The sequence below is a fragment of the Camelus ferus genome, chromosome 1 (genome assembly GCF_009834535.1).
Source record: "Camelus ferus isolate YT-003-E chromosome 1, BCGSAC_Cfer_1.0, whole genome shotgun sequence".
In the NCBI taxonomy this organism is placed as follows: Eukaryota; Metazoa; Chordata; class Mammalia; order Artiodactyla; family Camelidae; genus Camelus; species Camelus ferus.
In genome coordinates, this window is record NC_045696.1 from 55,412,007 (window position 1) to 55,425,323 (window position 13,317).

Consider the following 13,317-nt stretch of genomic DNA (forward strand, 5'->3'; position numbering starts at 1 on the left):
GAAGTAAGTTTTCACACTACTCAAAGTGGTAAAATGTTGATAGAAGTAGACTGTGGTATGTTATATATGCTTATTGTAATAGCTAAAATAAACACTTAAAAAACTATACAAAGTGAAATACTCAAAAAGACTATAAATATATCAAGGCCTAAAAATTGTTCAAATCACCCACAAGAAAGTAAGAGAAATAGATAATAAGAAATAGAAGAGAAACAACAGAAAACAAAAAATAAAATAGCAGCTTTAAGCCCTAAACATACCGATAATTGCCTTAAATGTAGATGGTCTAAATATACCAATTAAAAGACAAGTATTTGCAGAGTGGATAGAAAAATATGATCCAACAATATACTGTCTACAAGAAACTCATTTCAAATACAGTGCCATAGGAATATTGTAAGAGTATGCAGATATTAATTTTAAAAATGCAACAGTGGTAAATTAATACCAGACTTCATAGCAAAAAAAAAAATTACTAGAGACAAAAATGAACTACATAATGGTAAAAGGATCAATCCACCAGGAAGACATAATGATTCTAAATATATGTGCAATAAGGAAGAAAGCCCCAAAACACATGAAGCAAAAATGGTAAAGCTGAAAGGAGAAATAGACAAATCTACAATTATGGTTGACGATTTCAGCACCCCAGTTTCAGCAACTGATTACTAGATAGAAAATCAGTCAAGATATAAAAATGACCAACACAATCATACAACAGAATCTAATTGACATACCCACAGCATTCCAAACTAACAACAGCAGAATAAAAATTTTTTAGAGCCCATGGAACAAGTAACAACATAGACTGTATCCGAGGCCATAAAACAAACTTCAAAAAATGTAAAGCATCAAAATAATACAGATTATTTTTCTAACTTCAACCTAAAAATCACTAGCAGAAAGACAACCAGAAAATCTCCAATAATTTAGAAATTAACATATTGATCCTTTTACCGCCTCAAGAAACTAGAAATATAAGAGGAAAAAAACCCCATAGCAGTTGAAGGGATGAAAGAATAAGAAGCAGAAATCAACAAAACTGAAAACAGAAAAATAGAAAAAAAATTGATCAAACAAAAAGCTTTCTTTGGGGAAAAAAATCCAAAAAATTAACAAACATCAAACAAAATTGATAAAAAACAAAAAGATAGAAGATACAGATCACCAACATCAGGAGTGAAATAAGAGATATCAATACAGATCCTGCTCCCACTAAAAAGATAACAAGGGGAAAATACATTATGCCCATAAAATTGACACGCTAGAAGAGATGTATCAATTCCTCAAAACCTACAAAACATCAAAACTCAATCAAGATGAATTAGACAACTTAAATAGCCCTATAACCATTAAAGAAATTGAATCAGTTATTTAAAAGCTGAAAAAGAAATCTCAGGCACAGATGATTTTACTAGAGAATTCTATGCACTTAGGCACAAAAATCTGCAACAAAACATTAGAAGATCAAATCCAGCAAAGTTGAAAAATTTATATCCATGACCAATTGCAATTTACTCTAGGTACACAAGGCTGGTTTGACATTTGGAAATCAATCAATATAATCCAGTTTATCAACATACTAAAGGAAAAAAGATATGATCTTATCAATTGATAAAGAAAAATCATTTGACAAAATCCAACACCCATACATGATAAGATACTCTCAGCAAGTATTAAAAGTGAAACTTCCTAAATTGATAAAAAGCATCTATAAAACACCACATCTAATATCATACTTAAGTAAAACAATAAATGCTCACCCGAACCCCAAGACTGGGAACAAGGGAAGGATACTACACTCATTAACTTAACATAGAACTATCAATTCTAGTCATTGCAATAAGGCAAGAAAAAGAAAAGACATACAAAGACAAAGACATACAAAGACACATACAGAGGAAGAAATTAAAATGTCCCTATCTGATTGTAATTGATTGTACTTAAATTTTAAAAAAATCTCTATCTGCAGATTACATGATTATTTATGTAGAAAATCCCAAAAGATCTACCAAAAAAAGAAAAAAAAAAAAAAAGAAATGCCACAAAACAAACAAAAAAATCAAACACTCTGAAGAAGTCAATTCAGCAAGGTTGAAGAATACAAAATCAATACAAAAAATTCACTCACAATTCTATTTCCTAACAACAAATAGAAACGAAAATTTAAAACACAGTAACATTTACAATTGCTTCAAAGAAAATTAAATATTTAGGGATAAATCCAACAAAATGTAGAGGATCTATACCTGAAAAGTAGAAAATGCTGATGAAATAAATCAAAGAAGACCTAAATAACAGGAGAGATAACATGTTCACAGACTAGAAAATAGTATGGTAAAGATGCCAGTTCTTCCCAATCTACAGGCTTAATGTGGTTCCTATTACAACAGCAAGGTGCTCTGTAGGCATAGGCCATCTTATTCTAAAATTTATACAGAAAGGCATAGGAACTAGAAAAGCTAAAATGATTTTGAAAAAGAAGAAGAAAGTGGGAGAAACCACTCTACTAGATGTTAAACCTTGCTAATTAGTTATAAGAGTAAGCACAGTGTTGACTGTGCTGAGAAGGAAGGAAGGAAGGAAGGAAGGAAGGAAGGAAGGAAGGAAGGGAGGAAGGAAGGGAGGAAGGAAGGAACAGACACAAAGATCAGAAGAAGAGCTAGAGAACTCAGATAGAGACCCACACAAATATGCCTCAAATTATTTTTTCCAAAGGTGCAAAAGCAATTCACTGGAGGAAGGATAGACTTTTCAACAAACAGTGCTCGAGTCACTATACATTTAGACATTTATCTTAGAGAAATGAAAACTTATGTTCACATAAAAACCTGTTAAAAAAAAAAAGAAGAAGAAATATTCACAGCAGCTTTATTTGCAATAGCGAAAACCTGGAAAAACTCAAATATCCTTCATACCCTTCAATGGGTAAATGGTTAAACAAACTGAGGTATATCCATTCCATGAAATCCTACTCAGTAATAAAACAGAATGAACTAAGGGGAGGGTATAGCTCAGTGGTAGAGTGCTTGCCTAGCATGCATGAGGTCCTGGGTTCGATCCCTAGCACTTCCATTAAACAAACAAATAAACAAACAAACCTAATTACCTACCCCCCCAAATCAAAACAAAACAAAAAGGAATAAATTACTGATGCATGCAACAACTTGGATGGATCTCAAGAACACTATGATGAGTGTAAAGAAAAGCCAATCGTCAAATGTTACATACTGCATTTCACTTACATAGCATTCTTGAAATGACAAATTATCGAGATGGAGAACAGATTAGGGATCAGGGACTTGGAGAGGAAGGAGGTGGCTATGACTATAAAATAACAGCTCAAGGAATCCAGTAACTTGACTGTGGTGGTGGCCACATGAATCTACACGTGATAAAATTACACAGAACCAAATGCACACATGTGTGAGCACACACACGCAGAGTGCATGTTCAAGGTTGAAATCTGAATGAGGCTGATGGATTGTACCCATGTGCATGTGTAATACTGTATACTAGTTAGGTTAGACATTACCATTTGGAGAAATTATAGGAATCTCTATTATTTCTAATAAACTGCATGAAAATAAGTAAATATCTCAAAATAAAGAGTTAAGGGAATGATCCAATATATAGCAAGAGCTACAATCATGACCATAACTTCCTGAACTGAGACTTGTCAACGTTAGTTCCAAAATCATCATTTTTCTACTCGATAGCCATATTAGGCACTGTGCTGTGTGAGAGAGATTCAGGGGTGAAAAAAAACAGTCCTGAATCCTGTTTTCATGAACTCCCATATAGGAAATGTGAAAAGAGCTCAATGTGTGAAAAGGATCATTACATCTTCAGTCATCCATGTGACAAATGGACTCAAATTTCTAATGGTAAGAGTAGAGCTAAGTAATTTTTGGAATATGTTCATGGACTGCTCAGTAAAAATTATTATGAATACTATAAACAGAATGGAAAATACTTATAACATTAAGAGAACACTAAATACAAAATGAGACATTCATTAGTAGATAATTAATGACAACTTGTTTTTATATGAATAAACTTTTATTGGATTTTAGATAATTAGAAAGAATAAAGAAATGCAAGATAAACGCTTTCTAAACAACATCTGATAGTATCATCTTTTCTGTCATGGTATTTTCACTTTTCTTTATAAAAAGTATAGACATTCATTTATTTAAATTTTTACAAAGTCGAGAACCATCAAACGGAAAAAATAAGTAATGCTAAAGTAAATTCAGCTTTTCATCAATGTTGGAATGGTTGCAATGGTTAGGTTCTGAGCTTAGCCCTCTTCGAAAAGTAGTGTGTGCAGCTGCTGTTGGTTTCCATTATTCAAGTAAGTCTGAAAACCAGGAGGCCACTCCTTGCGACAACTATGCTTGCAGGAAAAGAGGGTAAAGAGCACAGTAGGAAGAGGGAGGGAGAGACACCACCGGGGAAAGAAAAGATGCTCTTGTCGAATCACAGGGGCAGCATCATGAAGAATTTAGGAAACAAATCTGGAAAGAAATCACTTGTGTGCTGCTTAAAGTGTGATTAAGGCGAGATAGTCACCAATACAAGTATGGCCAGGTCTACATGGCACAAAATAGAGTGGGGAGTTTGTAAAGTATCTGGTGAACACCAAGGCCAGGTAATTAATCCCAAAAAGAGTCTCTTTACAGTGGTGTAAAATGCATTTGGGCAAAACTGCAACCCTGAGCTGTGACAAATACAGGGCAGACCCTCCCAGGAGCATCTCATCCCTTTTGTCTCAGTCTTTTCTCCTTTGCAAAAATAATCATTTTGAAAGAAAATGGAAACAAAGCAACTCCTGCCCTCCCTGTAATGACCTAGTACCCTCGACTTGTCAAACAAGGGAAAAGTTATCTCCTGCAGTACAAAAGGCACCAGGTGCTGCCCTCATTAAGAGGAAGCCGGTGGGACAGCAAGGAGGCCGGGACAGCCCTGCTCTGAGAGCCGCCAGGAGTTCCCAGGGCCTGCCTCCGCCAGCACAATTAGGCCCCTGGTGCTGGGCCTCCGCGGGCTCAGCGAACACAGTCACTGGACGTGATGTCAACAACAGTCTTCTCTTTCCTAACCCGGTGCCTTGCATATATTAAAAAAAAATTAGTTTTCTTTTAAAAAATACTTTCCCAGGAAATAATGAACAGTAATTGTCATGGACCTATAACAGACCCTAGAAAATCGTAGACAGGCAATAATCTGTCAATACAGCAATATTCCAAATATGAAATTCATGGTCCAGGAAGAGATAAATAAATAAATATGAAGGGGCTTCTCAACGAAGTTGCTAGCTTTCCCCCATTCCTTACTGAATTCTGTTGGTGTAAAAAGTTTTGATTCTATGATACAAGAGCCAGTCCTGTTAGGACCAATACTCACCATTTATGTCATTCAGCCCCTACATAAAGAGGGGATGGGGAGAGGCAGGACATATCACAGAGATGCTCAGTATATTTTCTAAGGACACCTATCTTTTTAAAAAATTTCATTATTTAAACTCCATCTGGCACTTAAGTCTCTTGAAAAATTACTATGTTAGGCATGAATCAAAAAAACAAGCCCATCTGGACCGCAGTTTGGGTTTGAAATGCTATTCTGCTCTTATACCTTTCTCCTCGGCTTGGCACATCTGTGAGATCCAGCTTTTGGAACAGAATCCTGGGACATCTGGGGTGGGGGAACGAGTCTTCATGCTGGAGGATTCCAGTTCATTTTATAGATCTTAGTGGCCAGGTCACAGCACTGCCCTCTCCTCTGTGCTTTCTACCAGAATTGCTGTCAGGAAGGTGTCCTTCCCAGCACTCCACCACCCCACGCGCCCCCTTGAACGGGGGCATCCTCCACTTCTTTTCTTTTCTGCATGCTCCACTGGCTCCCATCCTATACCAGGGACCCGGCCCGACTCTGGGCTGGCACCATGACGGGGACGGCGCCAATCCGCTCTAGGGTGGCTTGGCTGATGTAGGAGTGTGTGGGCTGGGGCCGAGGCTTCCTGCTGACCGAGCCATTGCTCCGGGCCATGACCGGTGGTGATGACCCTCTGTTGGCGGTCACCACCAGGGTCTTGTGTGGGGCCGGGACCAGGTGGCTCCCATTAGCATAGATGGACGGTATGTTGGCCTGGCCAGAGTGCAGGGAGAAAGACTGGCGCGAGTCACTGAAGTGGTTGAACGACTCCGTGTGTCTGTGCGCTTTGGGATTGTTGCTCCAGTAGTGACTGTTGTAGGTATTGGAAGAGGTCAGTGTGTTGTTCTCTGAGGAGGATATCTCGGCGTGAAATGCTTTGGCAGAAGAAGAACATTTAGGTGGAAGATCATCCTCTCTGAAAAGGAGCAAAAATAGAGCTGTCATTAGGATTGACTTGAAGTTTACTGTCCCCTCCTGCCCAGGACTCTCTTCCCATGTTCGGGCTAATATGTCTGTGAAATGTAAATTCTCAGGACAGAGCACACACTCACGAGAGCAAACACCGCAGTCCCGCTGGCATCGGCTTTGACATTCATTCCCTTTAAGACAATGCTTAGGAAAAACTCTCCCTCAGCTTCTTAGTCTCCAAGAGTAATAAAAGTAGTATCAAATCTCTAAAAGACTATGTCTTCCCATATAACTGAATATATGTGTGTGTGTGTATAATTTTTTTTTTTTTGCTCTAAATAGGAAAAGAGTCTATGAAAAACACACTGAGCAAGTTGCTGGAAAATAGCTAGGAAATCAAACTATGGATGTGGGAACTTCAACAAACTATTAAGACTTGCCTGATTTCATCACACTTTGTGGTTTGAGAAATCACTGTGGTGTGCTGATGAGAGGTTTTCCTCACTAATCTTATGCTGGGATGAAATCTGTCCCTGCATACAGTCAAAATCCTTAAGAATTACAAGAGGCTAAAAGAAGTCACTAAACTAATTTAAGATGTCAACTAATTCATTTAACATTTATTGAGTACTAGACATTCTACTAGATGTTTCATGTGAAAAAGACACCCCTCCTATACCCAAGAAGCCTGTGGTCAGATAAGGGCGGCCATCAGTGCAAGAACATGTGCATCTTAAAGTCTGAACGAGGGCCTAAGTCAACTTAGGTGAGGAGGTGATGCCCAGACTAGTCTTGAACCAGATCAAGGAGTGTCCTGAAGAGATGGGTGAAGAGGGAAGGCGTATGGTCCAGGAAGAGGGTGGAGGCGTGAGGACATGAGGCATGGCCATCGCTGTCAGAAGATTAGCAGAGATATCTTAGCTCCCAAAATGAACAGAAATACAGACATCAGCTATGCAGGACAAATTATCTGACACACAAACCTTATTTCATTAGGAATTTCTTCTTCCTCCTCCTCTTTGTTTTTGCTTCTCCAGTAAAAGAATGCCCCTAAAATTAGTGCAATGCAAAAAATGATAATAACTGCACCAGTGCCAATGGCTCCAGCTATTAGTCCAATGCTCCTGGGCTGGGCTGCAAAATATATTTAAAGAAAAAAGAAGAGAGAGAGAGAGAGAATAGACTATACTTACACAACTTCATAAACAGTAAGTCTACTAAAGAATCTTCTTAAAATGTATAAAATTGCCTGCAGAATCACATGCATTTAAAGTTAAACCTCACTTAACTTTCTGTATCCGCAGTGGTTAGGACTAACACACAGTAGGTTCACAAACATTTACTGAATGAATGAACAATTACACAACACACAGCTGTAGGAGAGCTACACCTAGGGGCAGAGCAGGGAAAAGATGGTACCCATCTATCTGCCTAATCCGCCCCAAATGAACTCAGCCATCAGTGGGATAACCTATCACCTCATCACAACCAGATCATTCCCTTTTGCAACTGGAATTCAAATTATAACCCAGAATTCTCAACTAAGGAGAAGATTTCTGCACTGCTTATTTATGACCTGGGCACCCAACATTTAAGCAGGGATTAGGAGAAAATACAAAAAGGTCTTGTCAAGACCATAAGATCATCACAAATTTGTATATATCCAATCAGAACTGATTTGATTCTGATGGTCCCAAGGAGAAGACATTTTATCATAAAGAAGGTGTTATATTGCTGAGTAATGATGAAAACCGAAAGAATTTCCATTTAATCTTCAAACAACCTGAAAACAATTAAGCAGAACTCTTCATTCCCTGGCTTAACAAAGATTTAGGCATTTTGGACCCAAAGGGGACATCAGAATTCTGCCTACTTACGAGAAATGACCTGGAGATCCAGAAGACATGTGCTGGTCCCAATGGCATTAGAGGCCACACACTGGTACAAACCTGAAGACAGGGCGCTGATGTTCCGGATGGTGACTGTTCCCTGCACCTGGTCTGTCACAAAAATAATAATCAAGGGAGGATTGAAGGAAAAAAATAAGGAAACTGAAGAAATCAAGCAGAAGACTATAAAAACAAATAAATAGTGAAGAGCTATCAATATCTTTTTTGGAGAGAGATTTTTTTGGTTCATGAATATTAAAGACTAAAATCATAACATCACGTCAAAGACCCGAAGCTACAGAAGACTGTCCTAAATAAGGGTAATCTTACAACTTAATCTTGAGCAGATAAATGTCAGGTCCTAAATGTGGGGAGCCTTCTCTGAGGAAATGGTGGCTAATGCCTATTTTAGAGAATTTATGATTAGAAACACCGAACTTTAATTCTGAGGAAATGCCATAACATGAAGATGAAGTTAAACTCATTATAATAATGTATGTTTGCTTCACACTTGATGGAAAAATTACCCACTCTGTGCTCGAGGGGGTAGACAGTTAATTCCTTCCAACAACCATTATAACTGTTTGTGTAAATCCAGGCCCTCCAAGAAGTGGTGCCAAGACAAGCAAGAGGTTTCATGGAGGAAATGGCAGTAAAGGACATGGAGAGGAAGCCGGGGAAGCAGGGACAGGCTCAGAGCACAGTCTGGCCCCGGTGAAGGGGAGCGGGAAGGAAGGAGGGCCGGGGGGGAGGGGTGTCTCAGACTGCAGCACAGTGTCATGGAAGCTTCCACTAGGCCGATGGGAGTCCTTGAGCCAAAGTCACCTGTGAAAGGGCTCACACCTGTGGGAACAGGCCTGCATCAGCAGCCCCGCTGTGCCCAGGGACTAGCTGGGAGCTGCCCAGGAGACGCCTGGCCTGGGTGCAAAGCAGTGGTGGCTACTAGAGGGAGCCACTGGGGCTGCTGGTCAATTACACTCCCACAGCAGGCGACCTGAGCAGGGCCTTTTCAGGGTGACCACACTGAGATTACCAAGAAATAGATCAGTGGTTTACATTTTAGTAATTTGTCAACATTAGAATAGTTCATTTACTCCTTATAAACAAGATGCAAAGACTTACAGTGGTGATAAAAATCAAAGTTAATAGTTATTAATAAGTGCCAAGATTGGGCTAAGCTTTTATACCTATTACCTCCATCTTCACAGTGCCTCTCAGAGGTATTATTATTAGTAACCCCATTGAACAGATAAGGAAACTGAGGCTTTGGATGAGGAGTAAGATTACCCAGCTGCTCACCAGGAACTGGAATTGGAGGAAGGGCTGTCTTACCTCCACGCTCTAGGCTTCACTGCCTCCCTCAGGCAGAACATAACACATCCAGTCACCTCAACCACTCAAAACAGTGACACATCTAGGAGCAAGTGGAAAAGCCTCCCGATGGGTCTGTGGCACTAAGTCCATGTGTTCCTAGGGCAACGCCTGGAGCTATCTCTACCCTGTGCTGACAATTTTTACACGAAACAAAGATTGAGTTACCTAGTCTCTGCTGGCAACCTTCATTTCTCATTAGACCAAGGGCAGAGCAGAGTCATTTAACAAGTAAATATTTATTGAGGGTGGGAAGGGTATGGCTCAGTGGTAGAGCACATGCTTACCATGCATGAGGTCCTGGGTTTGATCCCCAATACCATTAAAAATAGATAAATAAACCTAATTATTTCCCATCCACAAAACAAAACAAAACAAAACAAAACAAAAAATATTTATTGCACACCTTTCTGTATGCTGGGTAATTTCTTAGGATGGTGATACAATGATGGACAGGCCAACCCAGCCCTGTACCTTAATGAGACAGGTAGGCAAGAAATGACAACAAACGGGGTGAGTGCTGGCACTAGAGGATGCAGGGTGCTGAGGGGCACATAAGAGGGGCATCTAATGAGCATGAGCAAATTCTGAAGGACCTCCAGACATCAACAGCCCTCAGGCTTATCTCTCTGTCTTCTAACATAACACAGTAGGTAGTGTTAACAAATAACTCTGAATCATCAAACACACACTGAAATTAATTTCAATATACAGACCAGGGAAAGGAGATTTTTCTGCATTTGTTTTTTAATGGAAGCATTTAAATGGTCAAACCCATATAATACAGATGTCTTACTTACCCAGAACAGGATGAGTGATGAATTTGGACATTTGGATTATCCTGTTCATAACCAAGTCAGTTACTGGCTAGTTAGTTGGTTCATACTTGTGTTAGTTCCTTTTCCTTAAAAACAAACATCTCTCATGGCAGCCAGTGTGGGGGAAGCTTTTCAGCAAATTCACTCAGATAATTGGGCCAGTCTGGAGGGAAACTCCTCCGTGTGATATTTGATTTTCAGGGTCCCCATTAAATGTCCCTCCTATAAGCTCCCCAACACCCTGTATTCTCTGGTGCTGAAACTTACCCCATTTATTATAATTTCTTGCCTACTTGTCCCAGTAAGATAAGGGACTGGGTTTGTCTTGTTCATCACTGTACCCAGCACCAAGAAAGGTATGCATTCAATAAATAAAGGGGTCTTTTCCCTTTAGTGTCTAACTATACTAAGAGATTTACATGTCTCATTTAATCTTAAAAACCTTAAGTTTTATACTCCCTGTATTTCAAAGATGAAAAACCTCATAGAAGCTAGGCAGTCTGTCCAAGATCACACAGTACACAAGTAGCAGCACATAAAATCAGGTCTGTCCATGTCCAAAAGCTCATAATCACCATGCACAGACTTGGCTTCTACTAAGACAAGTAAAACAACACGGTTCTATGGGGTGCATCTATAGTATATTCCCTAATCTTGTGATCAATGTTCCAATGCTGTCAGTATTAAACTGAGTCATCTGCCAAATTCCATTGTCAATACATTACCAAAATGTCATCATGCAAGGAAAAAACCCACAATCTCTGGGCAACTAACCCCACAATTCCACACACTGTGTTGTTGTTTTCCTAAATCCTGAAATTCTAGAAATTTGATCAGCTCACACCAAACCAGCGATCTTGTTGACATTTCCGTAGAGATAATTTGGGAAATTTTTAACAGCTGATCTAAGCAGCATTCTGGCATACAGGAAGAGGTAAAGTTTAAAGATTCTTGCTGTAAAAAGTTATTTTTAAATGGTGAAGTCACTGTTCTCCCCTTGGTCTCTACAGACACAGACATCATGAGCAGAGTGATGTAAGAAAGTGTTCTTCAATGAGATTGATACACCACGCTGGAGCTAACTCAGAACGTAATCAGGGGTGGGAACGATGCAGGGATAAGAGAGGACTAACCAGAAGCATGTTGGTGTAGCCAAGGCAACGCAGAGACAGGAGCATCTCTGCAGCAAGCCCCAACAAATATTATTACTCAGGACCTGAGGTTGAGAGATCAGAATTCCTAAGTCAAATTTTTCTATATTTTATATGATTTATGCATTTTTAAATAATAACGAGTGACCATAATAATAAACAGAAAGTCATTTCTTATATACAAATTTCAGAAGTATTCTGCAGAAAAAAATAATGAATGCACAGTTTACTCTTATTTGACCAATATGTTATGATATATATACTTCAATAATATATAAAAAATGCTCTCAAACAGGTACAAACACTTAATAAAAAGAAGTAAAAATGGGAACATTAACACAAAAGAAATGCCAAATTAAAATCTATTTAAAAATTCAAAGATAATACCACAAATACTTAATATTTAAACTCTCATTCTAGAAGAAAATTTAAAAGCACTATATAGCATTAAGTGCACTACCCAATAGTCTAGATCTTTGTCTCACACCAAATATTCCAGACATAGAAAATTTTATTTCCTTTTTGTTGATGTTGGTTGAATTAAGATATGGATGGAGCAGGGGCACAGAGAGAACGTGTCCCCATGAAGAGAACATCCTAAGCACCTTTCGGGCAGACGTTACAACACACACTGCTTCCTTTCAGCTCATTTTCTTTATTCAACAATGAAAACACTTTGTCTTTCTGACCTGATTTTTGTTTTGCCATTGAAACAGATATTACTTTTGCCAGTTCAGATTCTCAATCCATTTCTGATTTCATGTCACTGTATCTACAGCAACATTCCCATCTACTGCTCTTGGCATTTCTGCTACTAAAGTATCTACAAAGGACTGTCGCCTATGACAAATACTCAAAAACTGGAAAACACCAATGAACATTACTGGGTAATATTTGAACAATGCAGTATTTGGATCCCCTGGTATTAAAAACACTGCAGAGAATCACATATCAAAATACTAAGGACTTACTTTGCTTCTGAAACCTGTTATTTATTGGAATGCTACTCATGGCATTTGTATAAAAAACACATTAATATTTATTTGTGAGAATGACTCACCACTGGCAACAGACTGGGTCATGAACACACACTTACAACATGACAACAGCTACAAGCGAGACTGACTGATTAGATCGTGACAATTTTTCTCCTACACATTTCTGTCTAGGTTCCCAGAAATGTTGACTCTGAACAGTCTGGCTTTTAATCTGACATCAGTAGATTCTTCTGAATCAGTATGTCCCTACGTTGACTGTTAAGCTTTAATTCTCAAAGGAGAACGGCACTTAGCACTCAAGAAACATCTGTTATCATTATCATTATTTCAGTCCCCGTCTAGAGGTCCCAGAGGACCAGTAACTCACTACTTTCCTCCAGCAAACCTCTAAGTATATCTTCTCTGAGTTAATAGCTGCTGTTCATTCAATGGCCTAAGACAGAAATCTGAGTTAACTCTGACTCTTCTCTGAGTCCCAGTATATCATCAAGCTCCATGTCTTGTCGATTTCTGGCTTTTATCTCTGTGAATCCCACCTTGACTCCTCTCTCTTCTCCATCTGGATGAGCAGGTCCTAAGTTCACGCCCTCTTCACTTCTTGATGGAGCTATTATCAAAGCCTCCTATCTTGTGACCTGGCTTCCAATCGCTCACCCTGACTGCTGAGGCTGTCTCTAAAATGCAGATCTCAGTATCCTCTCTGGTTTTATAAGAAGGCCAGTCACTACCCATAGTCTCAAAGACAATA

General features: G+C 38.9%; 1 protein-coding gene and 1 non-coding gene across 3 annotated transcripts in view; one reads left to right on the forward strand and one right to left on the reverse strand.

Annotated features, from left to right (window-relative positions):
- Positions 1-4,043: 4,043 nt before the first annotated feature.
- Positions 4,044-13,317, reverse strand: part of IGSF11 (immunoglobulin superfamily member 11) — a 111,778-nt gene continuing 102,504 nt past the window's right edge. Inside the window, exons 5-7 of one of the 2 annotated variants that reach the window (XM_032479720.1) lie at positions 8,220-8,342; positions 7,326-7,476; positions 4,044-6,349 (exon numbers count right to left, since the gene is read on the reverse strand). In XM_032479720.1, the coding sequence (XP_032335611.1) occupies positions 5,908-6,349; positions 7,326-7,476; positions 8,220-8,342 (716 nt within the window). In that variant the 3' untranslated portion in view covers positions 4,044-5,907. The remainder of the gene's footprint in view (positions 6,350-7,325; positions 7,477-8,219; positions 8,343-13,317) is intronic. The other variant, XM_032479721.1, reaches the window with a different exon arrangement.
- TRNAG-ACC lies at positions 9,856-9,927 on the forward strand. The gene has a single exon. It is a non-coding gene; the product is annotated as a tRNA-Gly (tRNA).